The sequence below is a fragment of the Raphanus sativus genome, chromosome 9, assembly GCF_000801105.2.
Source record: "Raphanus sativus cultivar WK10039 chromosome 9, ASM80110v3, whole genome shotgun sequence".
NCBI lineage: Eukaryota > Viridiplantae > Streptophyta > Magnoliopsida > Brassicales > Brassicaceae > Raphanus > Raphanus sativus.
Genome location: NC_079519.1, coordinates 24,776,471 through 24,800,956, shown reverse-complemented (window position 1 = coordinate 24,800,956; position 24,486 = coordinate 24,776,471). Strand labels below are relative to the sequence as shown.

Genomic DNA, 24,486 nt, shown 5'->3' with positions numbered 1-24,486 from the left:
TTTCTCAGATTTAGTTGTTGGGTCAACTTAAAATAGATCATAGCACATGCAATTTGCAGTCTTATGCTTTGATTATTTTTTATGTTTAACTTCGAGGAAAAATAATAAAAAGGAGAAACAAATAAAAGATGCTTCTTGTCTACCGTTGTGGTGGTTTTCTTCTACTGATACCGAGATGCTGTTTTTATCTGTTTATAAATTTGCAGGTTCCCAAACTTCTACGGTTCGAATAAACTAATACAAGAAACATGTGCTTCAAAGTTGGACCTTGAGACTTGAAGAAACACAACACAGTCACAACACAGATTAAAAATCCTATTTTTTAATTCTAAACGTAAGCTGCATTACATTAGTTACAATTAATTAAACAAAGTACAATAAGTCATTAATAGGATGGATCTTGATTCTTGATTCGGATTTGCTCTTGGGACACTTTGCTACGGTATTGTCCCCTTCGGTTGCATTGTTTGGCCGCGCTTCACGGCCATTTGCTGGTCTACAAGGAAGCAATCTGCTTCTCTGATTCGCTCTTCCATTGAAAAGAGAACCTTTTATTAGTTTTGATTATTCTGCAAGTTAACAATTTAATAAAGAGGAAAGAAAAGTTGCATCATGGTTTTAATCTAATTGGTTTTAGAGTCAGTTCTCTGCATTTGAGGCTCTCTTTTTTCTTTCTTTTGGCTTTTTTTTTCCTCCTTTCTCTGTGTTTGTGCTTTTAGATCTCCAAGGGAAGAAGTTAAGTTAGTTGCATAAAAGGAACAATCTGGTCCCCACCCTCAGTTCTTGGAACATCTTTATTTCTATTTTAAGGGGAATCATTTTGGTTATGGTTAAACTAACTTGGATGAAGTGGACGTTGTGATTCTTGAGGCTTTTCTTGGTCTTTCTTCTGATCTGAAAGTAATTGATCTTTAGCTTTTCAAGTCTTTTTTTTCCTAGGGGAAGAAAAATGAAGTTCATGAAAATCGGGTCGAAGCCAGATTCGATTAAAACTGATGGGAATAATGTCAGGTAATATCCAAATCTTTATTAGGTTTGTATTTTTTTTCCATCCCAGCTACTGCGGTGATCTATACTCGTTCTGCTGGTTTTGATGTCTTGTAGAGAGAACATAAACGCTTGCATTTTTGTTCCTTTCAGAGTATTGTAGTTTGATTATTGCTGAGTTTTGATGTTTATTTTATCTAACGCAGGTACGTAGAAAATGAACTGGCTAGTGACATTACTGTCAATGTTGACGGATCGAGATTTTGTTTGCATAAGGTATGTAAATTTTCTCTTCATATGACTTATGTTCACAATCTCTGTGTTCTTTTATTAGCAAGCATTTTATACATAAAGAAAAATGAAGATGTGATTCTAGAAACAAGTATTGGCTTTGAGCCCTTTATCAAAAAAAAAAAAAAAAAAAAACAAGTATTGGCTTTGTTGAGCTTTGATTTTTTTGTTTTATCCTCTGCAGTTTCCTCTTCTGTCAAAATGTGCATGCCTACAAAAGTTGCTCTCAAGCACGGACAAGAACAACGCCTCCGATGAGGTTGATATCTCCGGTATACCCGGTGGACCAACTGCATTCGAGACGTGTGCTAAATTCTGTTACGGTATGACAGTAACCCTAAGCGCCTACAACGTTGTGGCCACAAGATGTGCAGCCGAGTACTTAGGGATGCACGAGACGGTTGAGAAAGGAAACTTGATCTACAAGATTGACGTGTTTCTAAACTCGAGCCTCTTCCGTAGCTGGAAAGACTCCATCATTGTTCTCCAGACCACTAAAACGTTCTTGCCACTCTCCGAGGACCTCAAAATGGTTAGCCTTTGCATCGATGCCATAGCGAGTAAGGCCTGCGTCGATGTATCCCACGTCGAATGGTCTTACACGTACAACAGAAAGAAACTGGGTGAAGAAAACAATGGTGCGGATCAAGTCAGGGCGGCTCGAGAGGTTCCACACGATTGGTGGGCCGAGGATCTGTGTGAGCTTGAGATTGAGTTATACAAGAGGGTTATAATGAACATTAAAACCAAAGGTATACTTGGCGGAGAAGTTATCGGAGAAGCTTTGAAAGCTTATGGATATAGAAGACTATCTGGTTTTAACAAAGGTGGGATGGAACAAGGAGATTTGGTGAAGCATAAGACGGTTATCGAGACACTTGTTTGGTTGCTACCAGCTGAGAAAGACAGCGTGTCTTGCGGTTTCTTGCTTAAACTGTTGAAAGCAGTCACCATGTTAAACTCCGGAGAGACGGTGAAGGAACAGCTTGTTAGAAGAATAGGACAGCAGCTAGAACAAGCTTCTGTCTCCGAACTCTTGATAAAAAAATCTCATCAAGAAAGGGAAACACTGTACGATGTGGACTTAGTGAAGAAGATAGTTGTTGAGTTCATGGCAAGAGATCACAACAACAGTGAGATAGAGGTTGAAGATGATGATGACGAAGGATTCGAAGTTAAAGAGATAAAGAAAATTCCTGGGATTTTATCGGAAGCTTCGAAGCTGATGGTGGTGAAACTGATAGATAGCTACCTTGCTGAGATTGCTAAAGATCCAAATCTTCCTGCATCTAAATTCATTGATCTTGCTGAGAGTGTTTCTAGCATCTCCAGGCCTGCACATGATGGGCTCTACCGTGCTATTGACATGTATCTTAAGGTTCCAAAATCTATCAAACACTCTTTTTCAAATCTTTTAGTTCTGTTGTTCTGTTATAGAAAACTGAAACCAAACAAAACAATTTGTGATCCGGTTTGGTTCGGTTTGGTTCTGTTTGGTTTCAGGAACATGCAGGAATAACAAAGGGAGACAAGAAAAGGATGTGCAAGCTGATGGATTGCCGGAAACTGTCGGTGGAAGCGTGTATGCACGCCGTGCAAAACGACAGGCTTCCGTTACGTGTGGTGGTTCAAGTACTCTTCTTTGAGCAAGTGAGAGCGTCTGCTTCGTCTGGAAGCAGCACACCCGATTTGCCTAAAGGCATAAGGGAACTACGCAGCTGCGGGACGTATGGGAGCTCAAGATCAGTGCCGACAGTTATGGAAGACGAATGGGACGCGGTGGCAACTGAGGAGGAAATGAGAGCATTGAAGAGCGAGATAGCGGCGCTAAAGCTGCAGGAAGAGAGTGGACGGAAGAGCGTGGATAGAGCGGCGGTGACGGCGATAAGCAGAGTGAAAAGTTTGATAATGTCAAAGAAGATGTTCGGGAAGAAGTTGCAGGGCAAAGGAGGAGGAGGAGAGAAGAGCAGTGGAGTGGGTGGTGGTGGCTCGGATTCGTCGGAGAGTCTTGGATCTGTGACTGAAGAGGCGGCTAAAACGGCAACGCCTTCGAGAAACTTGACTAGGAAGGTTTCTGTGTCTTGATGAGTAAGTTGTTTACAAACATGTTTGAAAGGTTTTCCTTAGATTTATATGAATCAACTGTAATTTTCTTTGACTATTTTGTTTTGGTCTGTTTGAAAAAGAGATCCTTTACTATAAGAGATGTTATATGGTTGCCTAAGATTGCTGGATACAAGTAATTGTGTTTTTCTAAACTGAAATATAATGTAATATTTTTTGTATGTTTTGACAGATACAATATAGTTTCATCGTAAAACCATACATTTAATTATAAGATAAATATATATTTTTATTCTATTACTCATTTTTAGGTGGTCTCGTATCAAAATCAAAAAAGAATAACAACAAAATAAATGCTCATATGAAACGATTTTGATGTCCTAACTAAATGATATGCAGTTCTATTACGCCTCCTAAAGATATATGTGATCTTGAAATTTTGGAGCATGTTCTTGAGATCTTTAATGTTTTTTAACTCCATCGAAAAGCTCGCCATTAGTCAAGGTCTCTTTCCATTTCTATTATCTTGATTGTATCAAAGCATTGACACCTCGAATTATGGAACATTCTCTCCATAATCCATCTAAGTGCTTCTAATTCAATATGCAACGGAGATTCTCTTCGTCTATATTTCTTGTATCGAGGAGTTGTGTCTGTCCATCACCATCTATCAATCCATATCCATCTATATCCACTTTATAAAGATCTAGAGATCTAAAAACCATCTACCAAGTAAATACTCTCCAAAAGTAAGACTTAGAGGTGGTATCACAGGCTCAAAAGCTCAAGATTTAAATCTGTAGTAAAGACACTAGCCAAAATCATGCTTAACATTATCCTTGAGGATATCTTATCAACTATAAGATGAATATAAATTAATGTTTTTACATACGAATTTTCTCATCTAAATTAATTTTACTAATTTCGAAAAAAACATATGTTCTTATTTCTTTTCATTTATCTACATAGTTTTTAAAATTATCACATTTATCAATTATTTATATATATTCAAAAAAGTTTTGGAAGATCAAATAATAATATTCCATTTTGAGGTGGAAATTTATTTGAATAATCTTCGCTTTCACCTGATATTTTTTTCGTGAAAACTAAATATGAAATAACCAATACAGTTTTTCACTGGCATTTCGAATAGATGTCCCGAATTCAAGTTGATGACGTTGCATCACTTATTCTTGAAAAGTTTGACATGAATATGAAAAAACGAGATATTATTTTGAAAATTAATACCAGTAGATTCCAGATAATTAGCAAATTCCATCCTGCATATTTTCCTCTTCAATTACCTCTATATTCTCTAATGGTGAATATGTTTTTTTTCTTGGCACTTGATTGGTTTTCAAGACACTATGGAAAGTACTTCTAAATTTATCACCATGTTTTATATTTTGTATTTATAATTTTGGACAGGCGCTGACAAAAAAAAAATCTGGAGAGGCACGGGAAAGCTCCAATCATAACAAGACCATGAAAGTTATTTCAACAGTTTCTTGTGATGGTTACAAAATGATCGAATCAAATCTTTTTTTTTTTGTTTGGTTAGTTAAAGAAACTCCATTGCAATAATTATGGAAGTTAAAAAAAAAAGCGCGGAAACTGGTGGCTATCAAGTTTCAAGAGTTTTATCCCATCAAGATATATGCGGTCAACACTATCTTGATGCAATGTCTATAAATAGGTATTATGGATTTATGACATATTTATTATATATACATGCAACCCAAAGTGGATATAAACTACCAGATATCTTCAACTTTATGGTTTAACCACAAAAGAAAGAGCAGACAAAATTTGTAGAATTTTGAAGTTAAAGTTGATGATCTCATGTCCGGATTGACCATAAAAAGAGGTGGTGTTTTTGGAAAAACTACAGCATGTATTAGCTAGTTTCTACAATTATATTATGTTTACAACATCACATATCGAATAATATTGATTTATTTTAATCACGGTTATTAGACCATCTTTAATTTATTTTACTATTTCTTCATTTATAATAGAGATGTATTTTGCTCTAATATTCTTTTTTATAATAGTAATCTCTTATAAAGTATTTCTTCTTCTATAAATAAGGAAAATAGTAATTTCTATTTTAGAAAAATAAATGATGGTATGATGGAGTAGTTTTGTCTCCAAATGCTATTATAGATGTAAATACAGAGAAGAGTTGAAGATGCTCTTATGCCATTGAATTCTAGAGAAGAGGTCTGTCAAATGCACATATAATATTTTTCCTTGAAAAAGATAACAACATTGCTACCGGCGATGATATCAACCATTTTATATCTGCAGAAATTCTAGACAAGACAAATGAGCCATAGTTGTATAAAATAGTAAATGATAGTATGATGCATGGTACTTGTGGAGACGCAAATCATTGTCAGGATTATATGGCAAAAGGGAAGTGTTCTAATTTTCCCCAATAATCATGGTATGATAACATCTATATATCAAATGGGTTTTCATCTTATAAACGTCGAGACAATGAAAGTTCCATCGAAAAGAATGGGGTCAAATGGGATAATAGATATGTTGTACCATATCACAAGGAACTTATGAGTGGCTGCATCCAAAGTCGGGAAATAAAATATTTGTTCAAATACAGTCATAAGGGTCCGAATTAAGTATCAGCAGCAGCAGATGGCGAGAAATGTGAAGTGATTGATGAAATAAAGCCCTATTTTGATTGCATGTATCATTTAAAAATATTTAATATGATTTGGTGTTATTATTTGTCAAATAATATTACCATCTACCATCTCTTTGTTATTATTTTAGGTATGTTTCTTCATGTGAAGCTAATTTGAAAATGTTAAATTTTCTTACTCATTATCGGTATCTTATCATTAGAAAATTATGCTTCCATCTACCAAACCAACAAATTTATATTCATGACAAAAATAACCCTTATAAAGTATAGTTCATCGTATAAGAGTGAGCGTGTCTCAGTTTTTAAGATGGTTTGAAGCGTGTAAGATTTATACCTAAGTGAAGACCACAAACTATATGAGAAGCATACTATCTTTACATAGAATAAAAAAGAAAGAGCATGAAAACCAAAGAAACAATCTACTGTAATTGGAAGAACTGCACATGTTGGTAGATAAACAGAAGAATTGTACTATTTGAGAATTCTCCTTAATTTTACATAGGTCCATAACTTTTTGAGGATATCCAGACTGTGGTTGGGGTAATATATTGTTTGATGATGATAATGAATACATTTTAGACATTAGGGAAGCGAGCGTATGTACTGGTTTTTATCTACATACGTTTTTTGTTATTATGTTGGCCAGTGATTGTCTTGCACAACTAGAACTTGTGTGGGAATCAACATGGTAATATTTAACAGGGAAAATTTTGTATCACCAAAAGAAAAAATCATAATAATCAGGCTAAAGTATATATCTATCTAATATCTTTAACATTTTCTCTGAGTTGTAATGTGCAATTTGTTTTTATATTTTCACTATCTTATTGAAAACTTTATCAAATTTTGGATTAACGGTAATCAAAGATCAATTAAAACTCCATTCTTTATGATATCGAACATTATTTAGAAAAGAATATTTGCTCTTTAGAGAACTAAACAAAAGATCTCTAAACCAGATAATTATAAAAGTTATAATGGAAATTTTCTTGTACATGATGATCTCAAATAAAACCAAAAAAAACAAAGAGAAAAACAAGAAATATTACTTTGTATGATAACAAATGAGCAAAGAGTTATCTGTAAAGATATATTGGACGATATGGTTAAAATAAAGATGGCGTGTTCTTTTTATATGGTTTTGGAAGAACATTTATAACGTTCTTTGAAGTATAATTTCTACTACTATTCATGGACTAGATAGAATTGTTATCAACACTGCTTTCAATGAAATTACAACTCTATTATTGCAAAGTGGATGTAACGCTCGAAAACATTATATGTTTGATTTTTCAAAACTCTTTAACCAAATATTCTCTATGTCACTCTTCACGATTTCAAACATCATTTTGTTTTGTTCTTCCAAAAAAACCATAATATCCAATGAAAGCTTTTTCTCTTATTCGATGGGATTTGAATATTTCCCCCCATTTGGAAGTGGTAAAACATGTTAGACAAACAAAATTCTTTACAATAACAATTTTGAGGAATAGGGAAGTTTGGAAGTGCACAAACCTACCTAGCTACATAACATTTGAACAGAATATTTACATATTCACCTTCGAAACCACATAAATTGCATCTTGGATCAACCTTCATCCTTCTGCTTGCAAGATTTTCAGTTATTTATATGGCTGCAGAAATAGTTCTCCACATGAAGGTTTGAATCATTGGAGCTTTGGGAACATTCCATAATAGTTCTTTATGAAAATTAATAGAAGAATTAACAGTTGCTCAGTCCAATAAATATTATCCCTTGATACTAAACAATACCTTGAATTTATAGAGTATTCCTCATTTCTATTATGCTTTCAACACACAAAAAATCCCCTGAACGTATTATTGGTAGGAGAGCCAAAATAAATTTTCATTAAAAATATCAACTCTCCAACCAGTATTTTCAAATTCAATTAGATCACTAACTGATAGATCCAAGTTAATGATCCCGATTTTTTCATCCAAAAATTCATCCTACAACAAAAGTCAAACCACAGATCAATTAAAAAAATAGTAGAATAATTTGGAGATATCTCTGAAATAAGTTATTATATATGTGGAGTACATGTTGCAATATATTTCTTATGTTTCAAAATAATGTATATTCTGGAGTTTTTACACTTATTAAGAAAATACGTAAATTTTAACAATAAATGCATTATTTTTCATGTTTATCTATTTCCTATGATTTTGAATCAATCAAAATTCAATAAACACAATTAATGTTTTTTGAAGTTTACAAATTTTCATTATTACATTGAAAATGTAAAATATGGATCTTTTAGAAACAATTTTTTTTTCTAAAACATGGATCATTTTGAAACGGATGGAATATGAATTACAGTATTTTAAAATCTTTTTCTATGCTTAAATTTATGTTTTTTTAAATAAAGTCTTTAGTTGAGGGAGTTTATATATTTACCTTATAACTTGCAACTTCTAATATAGTAATGGTTTTTTAGTAAAAAATATTGACTTTGTGTATTAGTTTTTAATTCGTAAAGTATTTGTAGAAACTTTTTTTTTTGTAAACTATTTGTAGAAACTTGGGTATTTCAGATTCACGTAAGCGGACGAAATTCAAGTATTTTAGAGATTGGACAGCTTTCAAAAAGAAATTCATCAGAAGAATTAATCTAGATAAACTAATCAGTATAATTAGACCTGACCTTTGGAGGAACCTGAAGTAACTTGGCTTGCAGCCTTTAGTAATATCAATTATTTTCAGCAGGTTTACAAAAAAAAAAAATATTTGGTATAATATTGTATATACTATAATTAAGGTTGTCATAGCTCCAAGTTTTAAACTCAAAACAACCCATTTCCTATTTTGCTTCAAATCTTTTAAAGACCGGTACTGATTATAACCTACTATAGTTTAGTTATAGAAGCTTTAAACATATCGAACATGGTCAGATATACTCAATCGTGTCTACGTGAATTTGAGAAGGTATGCACAGCTAGATAAATTTCAGTGGATTATCATGGGCTCATTGGAAATCAGGGCGTCCATCGTTACAGATTCCCGAGTCACTGAAACATCATTACTTCATTACTAAAATTTGGTTCATCATGAGAGTATTGCTATGAAGAAGTCAAATTATGACCTAAGGGGTTAAAATGAAAGTAGTTGACCCAGAAAAAATATACTCCCTCTGGTTTTTAAAGATCCATGTTCTAGGAAAAAAAATTGTTTTAAAAAGATACATTTTTTACTTTTTCAATGTATTATTTAATGAAAATCTGTTAACTTCAAGAAAATTAATTGTGTTTATTGGATTTTTATTGGTTAAATATTATGGAAAATTGTTATTCACAAAAATCAATGCATTTTTAATGTGATTTCTTAATATATGTGAAAAGTCTAGAATATGTATCTTTAAAAAATAGAGGGAGTATGACGTTGTACATATTTTGACCAGGGAAGCCTCCAGAGAAGCTTTAATGATCTTGTCGGGTTATACACCATAGTATATGTTTCTATTGCTAAATAATTCAATTTGTTTTATTTGTATCGTTGCTTGGGAATCTCCGACACACGTGGCACCTTCATCTCCAACCGTGTTGCCATTATGAAGGGAAAATGTTATTTTAGTATCTGACAAAATAAGGAGGAAAGAAACCTATACGTAAATACTCATTTCCTCGGTTTCTACTAAATAAATGTCACTTTAACATTGTTTACATGTATTAAAAATCTAAAAATATATGTAAATGGTTATTAATTACATTTTTTGATTAAAAATATTTGAAATAAATAAAATTAATTAAAAAGTCAATGCAGTTTGTGATTAACTTTTAGCTGAAATTAAGTATAATTTACATTTAAATTATAAAGTGATACTTTTGTGTAACAAAAAAATATTAGAATAACACAAATAGAGGGAATAAAAAAAATAAAAAGATTAAATACAAATTAGCGTGGATGCTATCTCAAACAACAGAGAGGTCGTATGACTATTTTAAGGCGTAAGGGGGCATCAAATTGACAGCTTTCAACACAATACATAAGTAATACTAGTAGTAATCTATTAGTTCATTTCTTAAAAAAAACAGTTCAAAAGAAAAAAAAATTCTATTAGTTCCTATTCTGTTTGTAACAATTGTTGGGTCGTGCGTGCAAGGATTCTCTCGAGTATAAGAACCATCTTAAAAAGCTTGCACTTACTTCAATACAATATCATTTCTTTAAAAACAGTTGTCCTCTGAAGATGAGCAAAAACGGTTTCTGAAAGGATGGCAACATTAAATATCTATATTTTAAGAAAAAATTGAAAAAAAAAAAGAATTTAAAATCTCTAGCAAATGAAAATAATACTCCCTCTGTTTTTTAAAGATCCATGTTCTAGGAAAAAAATTTGTTTCAAAAAGATACATTTTTTACTTTTTCAATGTATTATTTAATGAAAATATGTTAACTTCAAGAAAATTAATTGTGTTTATTGGATTTTTATTGGTTAAAAATTATAGAAAATTGTTATTCACAAAAATCAATGTATTTTTAATGTGATTTCTTAATATATGTGAAAAGTCTAGAATATGTATCTTTAAAAAACAGAGGGAGTAGCATTTAGTACTTTTACTGGTCTGAAAATAATAGCATTTAGTACTTTTACTGGTCTGATTAGTAAGGTAGAATATGAGTTTGAATAATATATATATATATTGAAATATAAATTTCAATTTCAATTTCAATTTGACATATATATATACAATTTAATTTGAGATTCATTTGAATTCTGACGGAACAAGGAAAATAGTTCATACCACATTCAGATATCTCAACTGAATTACCCATAAATAATAGTTTCTAGATTTTCGTAAATGATGTGTTGCCAACGCTTTGTCTCCGTCATTGTAGCATGTGTGTCGCCCAAGGCATAAGGGACATGATGACTTGACGTCATCCTCACCTTCTTCGGCTTATCACCGACAGTCTGTTAAGGGTACCAAACTCAACAATGACAACTAAACACGATAATTGTGCTCGTTGTTGGACTTAACCCAACACTTTATGGAACGAGCTGACTCTAAAGTCAATAATTTTATACTGAGTTCAACTACTTTTTGCTGTTGTTCTTTAGTTTTCTGTTGAAGTATATCCTGCAATCACTGATCTAATTTGAGTATCTTTGTAGGATAGACCTCAACAGAAAACTGAAGAATAACAGCAGTAAGTAGTTAGAATTCAGTAGTTACTCATATAAAATTATTGATTCTAGAGTCTACTCGTTCTGTAAGGTGTTGGGTTAAGTCTTACAACGAGTACAACCATCGTGTTTAGTTGTCACTGTTGAGTTTGGAACCTTTAACAGAATGTTGGTGATAAGCGGGAGGAAGAAGATCCTACCCGGTAAAGCTACAATAATAAGTCACTCGGTAAAAACCTAAAATACCTGAATTTCATCAAAATTTAGCCGAATATTTCATATTTATCTAACCTTTTGTAAAATAATAAAAATAAAATATGAATAACTGAAATAAACATTGTAAACTCTAAATTTGACATTTAAAATTACATATTACTTGAAAATGTTACAAAACAAGAATTGAAACTGCAAACACAAAACGATACAAATAACTAAATCATAAATTAAAACATAGAAAATAGAACACATGAAGTCAGAGTCTTGGAATCATGTTGCTAGGTCTGGTATAATCAGGTTCTTACTGGGTCGAGTCTATTCGGTACTTGTAAATTTTTTGTTCCAATTGTTCCGACAATTGGGTCGGGTCTATCCAAAATATCAGATTCCTTTTTTGTTCCAATTGTTCTGATAATTTTTTTGGGACCTAACTAGGTACTTGTAAATTTTTTTTGTTTGGTTTCAACTCTGATATTTTGGATCGGTTCCGTTAGAATTTTTGGATCCGGATTTTCAACTAATAACAATTTATTTCAAATAATTTAATAAAAAGTTGTAAATATAAGAACCAGTAACACTGAATTTTAGTAAATATTTTAAATGAAGCACTAATCTTATATTAAATAAAACTCCGGATTGATTTGGGTTTATAACTAAAAGTACATGTAAAATACCTATAAGTTTTGGGTAAATCGCTGATCCAGGTTGCTTCGGGTACTTAAGACCTAAAATACCTGAATTGGATCAAAATTTAGCTGAATATTTCATATTTATCTAACCTTTTGTAAAATAATTAAAATAAAATATGAATAATTCCAAACATTTTAAAACTCTAAACTTAAAATTTAAAATTACATAATACTTGAAAATGTTACAAAAATAATAATTGTGATTGCAAACAAAAAATGATAGAACTAAATCATAAATTAAAATATAGAAAATAGAAAACATGAAGTTAGAGTCTTGTATTCATGTTTTAGCTCTTGTATAATCAGGTTCTTATGTCGGGTCTATTCGGTCGATTCTTTATTGTTCTAGTTGTTCGGATATTTTTTTTTGAACCCAACTAGATACTTGTAAAAGTTTTTTCGGTTTCTGATCCGATATTTCAGATAGATTCCGTTAATTTTTTCGGGTCCGGACTTTCAACTAATATTAATATATTTCAAAATAATTTAATAAAAAGTTGTAAATATAAGAACCAATAATACTAGATTTTAGTAAATATTTTAAATCAAACACTAAATTTTATATTAAATAAAACCCTCTAAATGATTTTCAATTTGTCTTGATTTTTTTTTATATTACTAGCGTTTGATACAAAAAGAGCTCCAAAGCATATATAACATGTCTTTGTTTAGAACATGAAATATTAGGGGTTATTTTGTATCAGCTTTTACATGTGTGTTTTGTTCAAATTCAATGAAAAAGTAATGAAGTCTTGGATCGTACGAAATAGAATTAAAAAAAAAACAGATTCACATAGAAACGTAATAAAGTACAACCACAGAGATCTTAACCACCACGAAGATATCTTGTTCAGGTCTAATCTCAGAAGTAACGTCTCGCCCAGCCACTGTTGTAACCACGAGAGGCCACTCCTAGCTATGCATGACCCAAGTCTCTAATCCAGAGCCGGTCCTGACTATTCTAAGGCTGCAAGATAGAAATTTTTTTTTGGCTGGTTTGCATATGTTTTAAGAAAAACTTTGTAAAATAAATGTTGGAATTTCGAACTACATTCAAAGAATAACATAAGGTAACTTGCCACCAGCCCATAGGAACATTATTTATTTTGTGGCCGAAATATTTATGATAAAATTGATGGCCGGAAGCGAATGCTTGATTGGCGTGGTATCAAGGCCGGCTCTGCTCTAATCACGTGTTACACTTGCATTCACAGTTGCATCATGACCATTTGTTAAGGTTCATATTCTTAGTTTGAAATTTATACTGTTTTCTAAAACAAGCATATTATAATATTTTATACGGCCCAGTGAAATATAGAAAGTTATTATATATTTCTTGTCACATTACCTTTATTATTAATTATTATTCTAACTTATGTACTTGTAAACTGTGTTTTCTATCAAATTCTAATTAAATTAGGTGATTTCTCCGTGCTCATATATAGATATAAATATTTATAAAGTAAATATACTAAAATAATTGGTTGATAGTTAGTTTAATTTTTAATTAATTTATAAATTGTATGTATAATTTATATTAATAATATTATATTACTTTCATTAAATATATGATTTTAGATATGTTATATCTAGTCGGTTTGTTGTTTTTACAGTCGTTTAGTTATCATTTGGGTATATTCGATTGCATATGTTTCTCTGAATTCAACTATAATATTTTTTATTCTAAATATATTAAATTTTGATCATTTTCTTATGAATTTTGGATATAAGTTGAATTTTTCGAATCATTCATGTTATGAATTTATTGAGTTACATATATACTTTCAAATTCAAAATGATGTATAAATTTTTTTTATTATAATTAAATCACATCAAATTAGTTAGTTTTATTTATTACTTAAATGTGCATGTATTTTCATAATATTTATCAAATTATATGTTGGACTTTAAAAAATATTAGAAAATAAAGAGATAATCAATAGGAAGTTACATAAATAAGTAATTGATAAATTTTCAGAAGCTCATGAACGCATATCAATATTTACAATAATTAAAATATTTTATAAATTATAAATAAATTTATGCCTTATATTTATTGAATGATAATGTGAAATTTATTTTAAATAATTTTAAAACTGAGAACTCAGATTTGCTTGGGTATTTTTATTCTGGTTATATTAATTTCCACAAACATAAAAACATAAACTTCAAAAACAAACTAAATTTTAAGAAAACAAATAATTTTAATAATGATAAAATATAATACATCTACCTTGTTAAAATGTATAATGTTATGCTATTTAAAAAGCTTTTGTAATTATTTTATCAAAAGATGTTTATTATTAATATTAAATTTTTAGTTTTTGATTTCACTTAAAATAAGCAGTAAAAAAAATGTGATTATTTCTCAGAAAACATATTATATAATTAAAATATAATTTATAGATATTTCTGGATGTAATTGTAAGATACCACATAACTAAAAAAATTGTGATTTTTTTTGAGAAATAATATTATATATTTAAAATATAATTTATAGATATTTTCTGCTGTAATTGTAAGATAGTCAACTAAATATATGAAAAACTAAATAAAACAGTTCAGTAATACTAATAATAAGCTATTTTTATGTCAGTTAAACATGTATTATTTCATTTTACTTAATTATTTTAAGCAATAATCTAAGAAACTAAATAGATATATAAAAATATTTCACTTACTGTGAAAAAATTGAATTGTTTAAAATTATGTTTTAAAAAGAAATAATATTTATTTTTCTAGTATCAAGATTATATGTGTGAATTTTTTTTAATTAAATCACATCATATAAGAGTATATTTTTCATCTAATAAAATATAGATATAAAGAAAGTAGTTTATTACTTAAAAAAATATTTAAAAATATGTTTCAAATGGAGTATTACTATTTTGTTAACTTTCCTTTTTAATGAAATCATATTATATATACATATATTTCGTTTTTAAATTCTTTTTTAAAACTTTATAAATTATCTTTTTTATTATATATGTTATTTAGAATTTTTTAAATGGAAACTAAATAAAAAATCAATAATAGTATTTAAATTTAGTATTTTTAATTCATTGAGTGTACCTCAGTAATTAACCGTCATAAGAATTAGCGTGAACGCGATACGTAAGAAACTGACTTCTCAAATAATGTTATAGAGGTACATGAGAGTATTATATATAAGGGAAAATAGTATCTTATGTAAATATAGTGAAATAATATTTTAGTGTTTAGACCTAATAGGTTTTGAAGAAGCTTATATCCATGTTAAGTTATTTTTTGAATTATATTAAGTTACCTTATAACAGACAACTATTCATTATGTTTGTAAAATGATATTTGTCCTAAATTATAATGTCTATTTTGACATGTAATCTGTAAAATAGATGTCTAGCCTTATTAATTATATAATATTGTCTTCAGTGTATTTTCAGAGAAATTCTCAAAAATATAATAATTCTAAAGACAAGCAAATCAATAGAGGTGGGTTTCTGATATCATTTTAGTTATATGAAGGTATCTTAAATACTCATTTCGTTTCTATATAAATGTCACTTCGACATTTTTCACACATATTAAGAAAGTAAGGGAAATATATGTAAGTTGTTATTAATTATACTTCTCTGACCAACTGTATTTGAGATAAATAAAATTATTTATAAAACAATGTAGTCTACAATTAATTTTCAGTTGAAAGTAAGTATAATTTGCATTAAAATTGTAAAGTGATATTTTTGTATAACAAGAAAAAATGTTAAAATGATACTTATTACAAAATAGAGGAAATATATTACTATTTAATAAGTGTTTTGAAAGTAGGAAAATAATTTTAATTACCAAGAGGATTACTGTGTGTTTTGATATATTGCTTTTAACATTCTCTCACTTTCTTTTTTTCAATTCTTTTTCAAAAAGGTTTTAGAGTTTTTCAGATGAAAACATGTTGGAATAAATTTTTGGACATGAGTAGGGATCAGAGCAAAACAAGGCGAAACTGGTCGTTTTGGGAATGATCGATCAATATGTGCTTTAAAAACCGGCAACCGATCGAAGAACGGCTTAAAAAGATTGATCGCGTCACATGCAAACGGTAAATCACTGTCTAGGATCGGACTGATCACCAAAATATGGGTCCGTCAATCGGAATCTGGAAAGGAATTGCTAGAAATTATATAACCTATGCAAATCCCTGGTGTGAGGGACTTGCGGGAGAAATTACAGATCCTACAATGATTGTTCCCAGGAAGATTCAAGGGGTGTAGGTGATCATATTGGAGAAGAGACACATGTATCAAAATCAGATGGAGAAACATTTAAGGGGAAGCTACAACAGATGATAAATATTCCACCTAACTTGAGAATGAGGTAGTTGAGAACTCTGATGAGACATAGCCTGAAGAAAGACTCATTTCCTCCCTTGAGAAGAAGCACAAGGGTGAAGTATGGCTCTCAGAGTTGAAATAATACACGGTATATGTACTATAACATCAAGGTGAACTCATCATATCCAAGTATACTGCTCAGTTGCTAATCTCTCAAGTGAGCACCATACCTTCTCAAGATAGACCAACACAATGTGACAACAAGTATGAAGAAGCATGCCTAAGTAAAGTTGGATTAAAGAAATGCTGAAAAAATGGTCTCTATACACAAGAATGATACTTGGGAATTGTAGACCTACCTCATAAATTGAAGTTTATAGAATATAATAAGTGGATCTACACCATCAAGTATACAAGCTCAAGGAAAATGGAGAGATACAAGGCAAAGGTAGTATCCAGGGATTATACTCAAAAATATGGTGTGGATAACACATATACATTTGATCCGGTTGCCAAGCTTCACTCGGTAGAGTTCTTCTATATAATGCTACTAAATTATCTTGGAATATTTGGCAAATAGATATCAAGATGCCTTCCTTTAGCAACCTGGGAAAAGAGGTTTACATGGATCAAAGATCTCAAGAAAGCTATGTACAAGGAATCCTAAAAGCCTGGGTATATTCCGTCCTTACTAGATTATTATGATCCAAATCCTAACAACTCTAGCAACATTAGACAGAATAACTTCACAATATTTTCTGAACTGTGTTTACATTTTTGCGTATGTAACTTTATATTAGGTTTAGTTCATGTAACACATAATAGCACATAATAATTTAGAGATTTTTTTTTGACTGAAGACTTGCTCAAACAACTGCTCAATACAACTATACACTGATTATAGATAAAACATGTGTATAGGTCCATGATTTTGGGATTGATACATCGTTTAGATAGTTTCTCTTAACTATTTCTCTTTTCAATGCATTCATTAACTATTATCTTCATCTGTATTTATTATTGGTATCACAGGTACATTTGAATTCGGATGTTCTCTTCCGACGGATGAATCTAGTTATGATCTTCCTTTTCCTGTATTATTTTTTAACACCATACCAACTACGAAAAACATGCTTATCCAATATAAATATTGATGTATCGAGTTACCAATGACAAATATTTTTACTAAAGCTATAAAAGTTTAAACAAAAACAAAAGTTTCTTTAAACTCAATAATTAGCTGTTCATATCTAAATGTATCAAGACCTGGTTACAAAAAATAATTTATTCCAAAAGATGATTATAATGTTTGATTGGTTGACATATTAATTATATACATTACTTCTCATGATCTTATATATAGAGAGGTCATCAATCTCCTCTCAATCATTCCAACAAACAGCATTACTAATTGGATTTTATTTTAAAGATTAATATATTATCTTGATAAAGTCGTGTAGTGCTTTACATCTTCAAAGAATGGAAGCTATGGGAGAATGGAGCACCGGCTTAAGCGGAATGTATACAGACGAAGCTGACTTCATGAATCAGCTCCTTGCATCTTATGATCAACCTTGTGGCGTTTCGTCCCCAAACACAACCGCCACAGTCGCAGCATACCACTCCCAAAACGCTCATTTGACTGGCGGGTTATGCTTCTCTCAGGAGAGCAGTAGCTACAGCGCGGGGAATAGTGACTACTACGCGGTGATGCCACTGCGAGAAGAAAGCAACAATGTAATGGAGGATGTGATGATCAACACGAACTTGTATCTGGTGGGTGAGGAGACGTGTGAATGTGAAGTGGCGGAATACTCCTCTAAGAGCCTTTTGCCTTTGGAGACTGTCGAAGAGAATCAGAATGATAATGAGAGGTCATTGGAGGCGGAGGATGATCAGAAAATGTTCAACGCATGCGAGAGTTCCAAGAAGAGGTCGCGTGCCATAACAACTGACGTAAGTTGCATATATATATATTTTAACATAGCTAGGTGGTAACTGGTAAAAATGGTGCTTGCATATATAGAGTTATATATTTTCTGTGCTTATAATCAAATCAGAAGAACAAGAGAGCCAGCAAGACAAGGAGGACTAAAAAAATAATGGAGATGAGTGACAATAATAACAATATCGGGGAAGAAATGCAGACGGAGAAGGCTTGGGGGGAGAGAAACACCAAAGCACGTAAGATTCAGAAAACTTGTTATTCGGATGAGGAAGCAAACGGTGGAGATACTTCCTCCTGCAAAGAAGGTGGCGAAGACTGTAAGGCTCTAAACCTCAGTGGCAAGACTAGAGCTAGCCGCGGCGCTGCCACCGACCCTCAGAGCCTCTACGCAAGGGTAAGTTTCAATTTTCCAAACGCATTAATGTGTATAAAACATTTAAAGAAAAAGCTACTTATCAAAAAATAATAATAACGAAGTTCCAATTTATAATCAAAACTATGGTTTTAATATATATATATATATATATATATATATATATATATATATATATATATATATATATGAAATATAATCGCAAATGTTGGTTATTATACTAGGTATATAGATTTATTTTAACAAACGCACACTAAACATTAAATTTAACGTTTAAAAAACTCAAAAACTAACAAAGATAATCGAAATGAGCCTTTCTTATGTTAAATAAGATCTCTATTTGCATTTAAAAGAACATTTCTTAAGTACGGCTGAAAAGCTAAAACAAAGACGGATCTTATGACGGTGCAGAAAAGAAGAGAGAGGATAAACGAGAGGCTAAGGATTTTACAAAACCTCGTCCCTAATGGAACAAAGGTATTTCATGCAAATGTTTTAAACGAAATTATTTTTTTTGACAAAAATTTTAAACGAAATTATTACGTAACGACATCAATTTTTCTGCTCGATCTTTTTTCTTCACTAAGACATAATTTGTAACAGGTCGATATTAGCACGATGCTGGAGGAAGCAGTACAATACGTCAAATTTCTGCAGCTCCAAATTAAAGTAAGAAACCAGAGTAAAGAGCTGATCGGAATCATCTATGACATTCGATCAGTCTCCTCAGGATTCTCCTCTCTATCTTTTTTTCATTTTGCAAGATCGAACAACTCTCTCTCTAACTCTTTAGCTAAAGAGGCTATTCGTTTGTCTGTAACAAGCTCATCTGTGGGCTAACGTTTTCTGCACATTGGACTAGGCCCAATTAATTTTAATAGAAATTTCATGACAAAAAAAAAAAATTTCAATTATTTGATGAAGTCCACTATATAAACAATTAAACATTTGGCATTAATATATTCGACATATATATATATATATATATATATATATATATATATATATATATATATATATATATAGACTTTTAAGTTTTAGAAAACCAAAATATTAGTTTAGTAATAGTTTTATAACAAGTCGAAACCATATTGTGGTAAAACCAATTATATTGTCAATAATTGTTTATTCAAAGGTAGAGAATAATACTCTTCATAATGAATAATGTTACAGTTGTTGAGCTCTGATGATTTATGGATGTACGCGCCAATTGCCTACAACGGGATGGACATTGGCCTTGACATGAAACTCAACTCACTCATATGATTTAAGGAATTTTCGGACATTAATTGTAATTATATATAATAACGTGAATGTTAATAGACTTTTCTATTTGCGAGTTCCACCTATAAACTCTCGAGGATGTTAAATATGGGGAGTCGCATGTAACGTTTACTACTGTGTGCAAATCGGGATATGCCGAACATTTTTTGTGGTATTTGAAATATTGGTGTACTACATCGTTTGATACTGATTTCATTTTTATTCATTTTATCAGTTGGTTAACCGTTTCGTTAGTCCAAATATGATGTTCTTAAATTTATCCATAAGATAATTAAATATTCAATTTTTTTTCCAAAATATCAATATTAACCTTTAATATATATATATATATATATATATATATATATATATATATATATATATATATGTGTGTGTGTATTAGTTACATATTTTAAAATAATTTTCCTTAAAAATTTAATTATTAATATACAAACGAAAATATCTCATTTTTCAAATAAAACCCATTTCTTATTTACTTGAGTCACTAAAAAAGTCACTAAAATGTATTTAACAAAGGTTTATTGTTGGACCAATTCATTTGTAACTTAACAAATTAAATTAAATATATATCTCAATTATTAATATCTTGTATTTTTTACTTCCCCCCCCCCATTTCTTATTGAACTATTTAAAATATTTGATTTTATTAATTTTTAAACAATCTTTTTCTTCTCTATAAAAATTCTCTGTCAAACAATATTCATCATATAATTTCTAAAATTTTGTACACAATAATAGATAAATTTGGTTATTAAATAATTATTCGATCACAAACTCTATTATTAAAAATATTTATCTAATTTGTGGGTCCAAATTATGTAGCTTTAATTTATGTACAATATATTAAATAAGTCTACACTATTGATATATCATATTTATATTTTTATGAATTTAGTTACTGGGGAATTATGATCTTAATCCATTTTTGTATCATTATTAATTTTTACTTTCATTAGAAGTAGATTTTCGCAAATATCAAAAGTACGAGGTTTAACTAAAGAAAAAAAATAATCATTTACCTTTGTTTTATATATGTATAAATAGAAATAACTATTTAAACAAATAATGAGAAGAAAATAAAAAAAATATTTTTGAGAGTTTTTGAATTATAGGTTTCCAAATTCAAACTTTTTATAACTTTCTCGAAATTTTTGTTTTAGAATATTTTTCAAAAACTTATTTTAAAGTTCAAAAATTATTTTTGAAATTAGATTAAAAAATATTTTAAATTATTAGTATTTATTTTATTTGTAAAAATCATAAACTCCACCTTCTAAAACCCAACCCTTAAAAAATCCTAAATCTGGATTATTTAACCATAACTATATAAATGTTTATGTATTGCTTTAAAACTAAAGATAAATATGATTAAAATAAACATGAAAAAGGTATTAAGAATGTGCTAGTTTATGTAATTTCTCATGTTATCACCTCATAGAACATTTATCTAATTTTTTTTGAAAGAATTTTAAATTTTATTCACTTCAAAAAACCTTTGTACAACCTAATGCTTCTTTTTTACAGAAAACCTGAAAAAAAAACTATGGGCTACCATCTCTTCATGGCTTTTTCATAATTGTTTCCAGCTCTCTTGCGCAAAGAAGAGATCCTGTTACGGATCAATTTATCCAAGAATAGTATAACTCGAGCAGCCGGCTTGGGAGCTTCCCCCACCCGTCGAGCGTTTCTTTCGTACCAAATAGCCGAGACCACCGCTTGGAAGCAGTATCGAAATAAGAACGTAGTGATTCTGTCTTGCAGACCATGAACAAGACAGTGCACCAGATGTGACCAGAGGACTGAAGAGCCTGTAGCCACCAGACCACGAACTGTGCCGCGCCAAACTTCCTCAGAGTAAGCACACTCAAAAAATAAATGATCTCGCGTTTCAGTGGCAGCATTGCAAAGCCAACAGGTCGCAGTTGCTTGAGGGTTCCACATCAGTAATCTATCCCCCGTTGATAGCCTGTTATGAGCCGCTAACCAACAGAGAAAAGAGTATTTAGGAGTAGCCTCTTTAAACCATATCCCTTTGCACCACGGAACTATTGGGGCACGCCGACGAATAATGCTCCAAGTCTGAGACGTCAAGAAACCCGTCCTGAAATCCCCATTCTCCCGCATCCAAAGACACACATCATCTTGTTCTTCCAGACCTTGCTCTTGTAGATTCAGGATCTCCTACTCTATTTGCATCAAAACAGGATTCCTAAGCCTGCGCTTGCGGTAAGTTTGCACAACTCTTTCCACCGTTGTGTGCATCGGGATACCAAGACTTATACAGCCTCGTTCACCGATCATATTAATTAAAACGCCCAGCTGAGACCACTTGTCAAACCAGAAAAACGTCAAAGCTCCACTATGAACCTCCATTTTCGACAATTGCATGGCAAGGGGTCTAAGCTTTAATAGCTTCTTCCACATCCACGAGCCAAGCGAGCTTGACTCCTTGACACTCCAAAAGGACCCTTTCCTTATCAAATATCACCTTAATACAAATAAGTTTAAACTACATATACATCCTCTTTATTGTTTTGTTTTTTTCTGAGTTCAACAGAAAATACCTAACTTATATTTTAATTGTTTAGCAATGGTCTGTCTTAGTCACATATAGAATTTGTGCTAATATCTTAAACAAATATAGAATTCTGATAACTATAATTAATGACATCAAAGTTTAGTTTTAGCATTGGTTATCGTGTCTTAAGCAAATATAATACTCATCTAATACTAAGACATGTTGAAGCACTTATTTGTACACGTACTTAGTTGGAAGGATTTGTCTTTTGCTATTCACATATTCTTAAAATTTTATTTTGTATTGATAAGAATGTCAAAGTTAAATATATTTTTTTAATATTTTATATGTAGTTCTTGATGACAATGAAAATGTGAAAGTTACTAAAGAACATCATGATTTTGATCATATATTTTTTACTGTTTGGGTTGAATAAATTTTGCTTTAGAGTAAATTGACTCAAAATACTAAAAGAATGTTTTTTTTTAGTCTTCAGTTTTGACAATAATTTTGCCCTTGCGCCATAATACTAGTATCAAACAAAGCTAAAGAGCCAGAGAAGTCAATGAAGAAAACCATAGTTGTGCAAAGACTGCGACAAAAGTGTTCAAAAGCAGAGAAGAGGAAAATGGAGGAGATTTAGATTCATTTTAGATTAATCGATTCCAAGATGTTAACCGCATGCATCATCACGCCTCCCTTTCGTTTCCACCAGAAATTCTTACAAGTTTAGATTTCTTGGACTTGATAATAGATTTCAAGAGCTTAACCGCATCACCATGATGACTCCCTCTCGTCTCCACCACAAGGTACTCGAAACCTAAATAACAGGCTTCATCTCTAGCTTCAGAAAGAAGTAGCTCTTCCTGGCCCGTCTTTATGGGCATCGAAAGGTCGCTGTTCACCACCAGGAATATAAACACAGCTGTTTTTGGAAGCATATGCATGGGCAAACCGAAAAGATCTTTCTTAGTGGGGACTTCAATAAGGATGTCTTCCTCTTTCGCCGTGTATTCCCCTCCCAACATTGAAATGAAATCATCAATCAAGACACAACGCAGGCCGTTATGATCACATAGAAGCTGGTTAATCACAGCATCTTTGCCAGCTCCACTCGGACCACCAATAAAGATGACGATATTATTCGGCGGTGGGATGAAAAGCTGCTCTTCAGTTTCGTCGATAGAGATTAGTCCTCCAACTACTAAGGTCTCAAACGGTGCAAAGACAAGATTGTAATCTTTACGTTTGAAAACACTATAAAGCACATTGGAGAACAAAGAGTCTATGTCTTTGAAACTTAGTGAGAGTACCACCAACGTTGATGGTGTAAAAAGAAGATTGCCTCCAACAACGGTACGCCTTTTCAGTGCCCAGAATAAAATGTCCTTAGACACTAACCAATGTGTACTTCCTTGGGGGTGCGGAAATAATTTCGATTCCCGCTAGCTTGAATTCTTTTAAGAGTTTTTCCGAGGGTCTATTGTTATCATCAACGTACGCCCGGATTGACAAATAACCAATATAACCCTTCTCCTCGATGGCCGACTTGATTGACAGATAAATCAAATAAGGATCACCAGCACAAAGGATTGAAAAATCCTCGACGAGCCAGAAGATGCTTGTGTCACCCGCTAGACAGATCGATGAGATGAACTCTTAATCAATATATATATATATATATACATAAACAAGTAATATCGAGCAAGCCAGAGATCTTACAGGCGTATTTGCTGTTTGCCTTGGGGAAATATATGTCCATGGTTTCGACGGTGGACTCAAAATAGAGAGATGTACGGCGGCTAAAAGAAGTTAGATATTAAGAAATAGGGGTGGGCAGAAAAACCGAACCAAGCCGAATCAAATCGAACTAAACCGAATTAAAACTGAACCAAATTAGTTATGATTTATTTTGGTTGGAAAATTCTATAACCGAATTAAACGAACCGAACCGAAACCAAATCCATAGTGCCACTCCTATTGCTTATAAT

The 24,486-nt window shown here is 31.3% G+C and overlaps 3 protein-coding genes across 3 annotated transcripts; 2 read left to right on the top strand and 1 right to left on the bottom strand.

Moving 5' to 3' along the window:
- Positions 1 to 381: 381 nt before the first annotated feature.
- On the top strand, positions 382 to 3,504 carry LOC108826808 (BTB/POZ domain-containing protein NPY2). The gene is made up of 4 exons (XM_018600160.2): positions 382 to 1,011; positions 1,194 to 1,263; positions 1,463 to 2,656; positions 2,782 to 3,504. The coding sequence occupies exons 1-4, from the start codon at positions 950 to 952 to the stop codon at positions 3,361 to 3,363; spliced, it is 1,908 nt and encodes a 635-aa protein (XP_018455662.2). The 5' UTR covers positions 382 to 949; the 3' UTR covers positions 3,364 to 3,504.
- A 14,243-nt stretch (positions 3,505 to 17,747) lies between these two features.
- On the top strand, positions 17,748 to 20,094 carry LOC108825088 (transcription factor bHLH84). Its single transcript, XM_056993984.1, has 5 exons — positions 17,748 to 18,328; positions 18,433 to 18,714; positions 19,105 to 19,170; positions 19,297 to 19,362; positions 19,867 to 20,094. Exons 1-5 carry the CDS (start codon positions 17,852 to 17,854, stop codon positions 19,957 to 19,959), a joined length of 984 nt encoding a protein of 327 aa, XP_056849964.1. The 5' UTR covers positions 17,748 to 17,851; the 3' UTR covers positions 19,960 to 20,094.
- A 1,431-nt stretch (positions 20,095 to 21,525) lies between these two features.
- Positions 21,526 to 22,101, bottom strand: LOC108837248 (uncharacterized). The gene has a single exon (XM_018610308.2). It carries the CDS (start codon positions 22,099 to 22,101, stop codon positions 21,526 to 21,528), a length of 576 nt encoding a protein of 191 aa, XP_018465810.2.
- Positions 22,102 to 24,486: the final 2,385 nt, after the last annotated feature.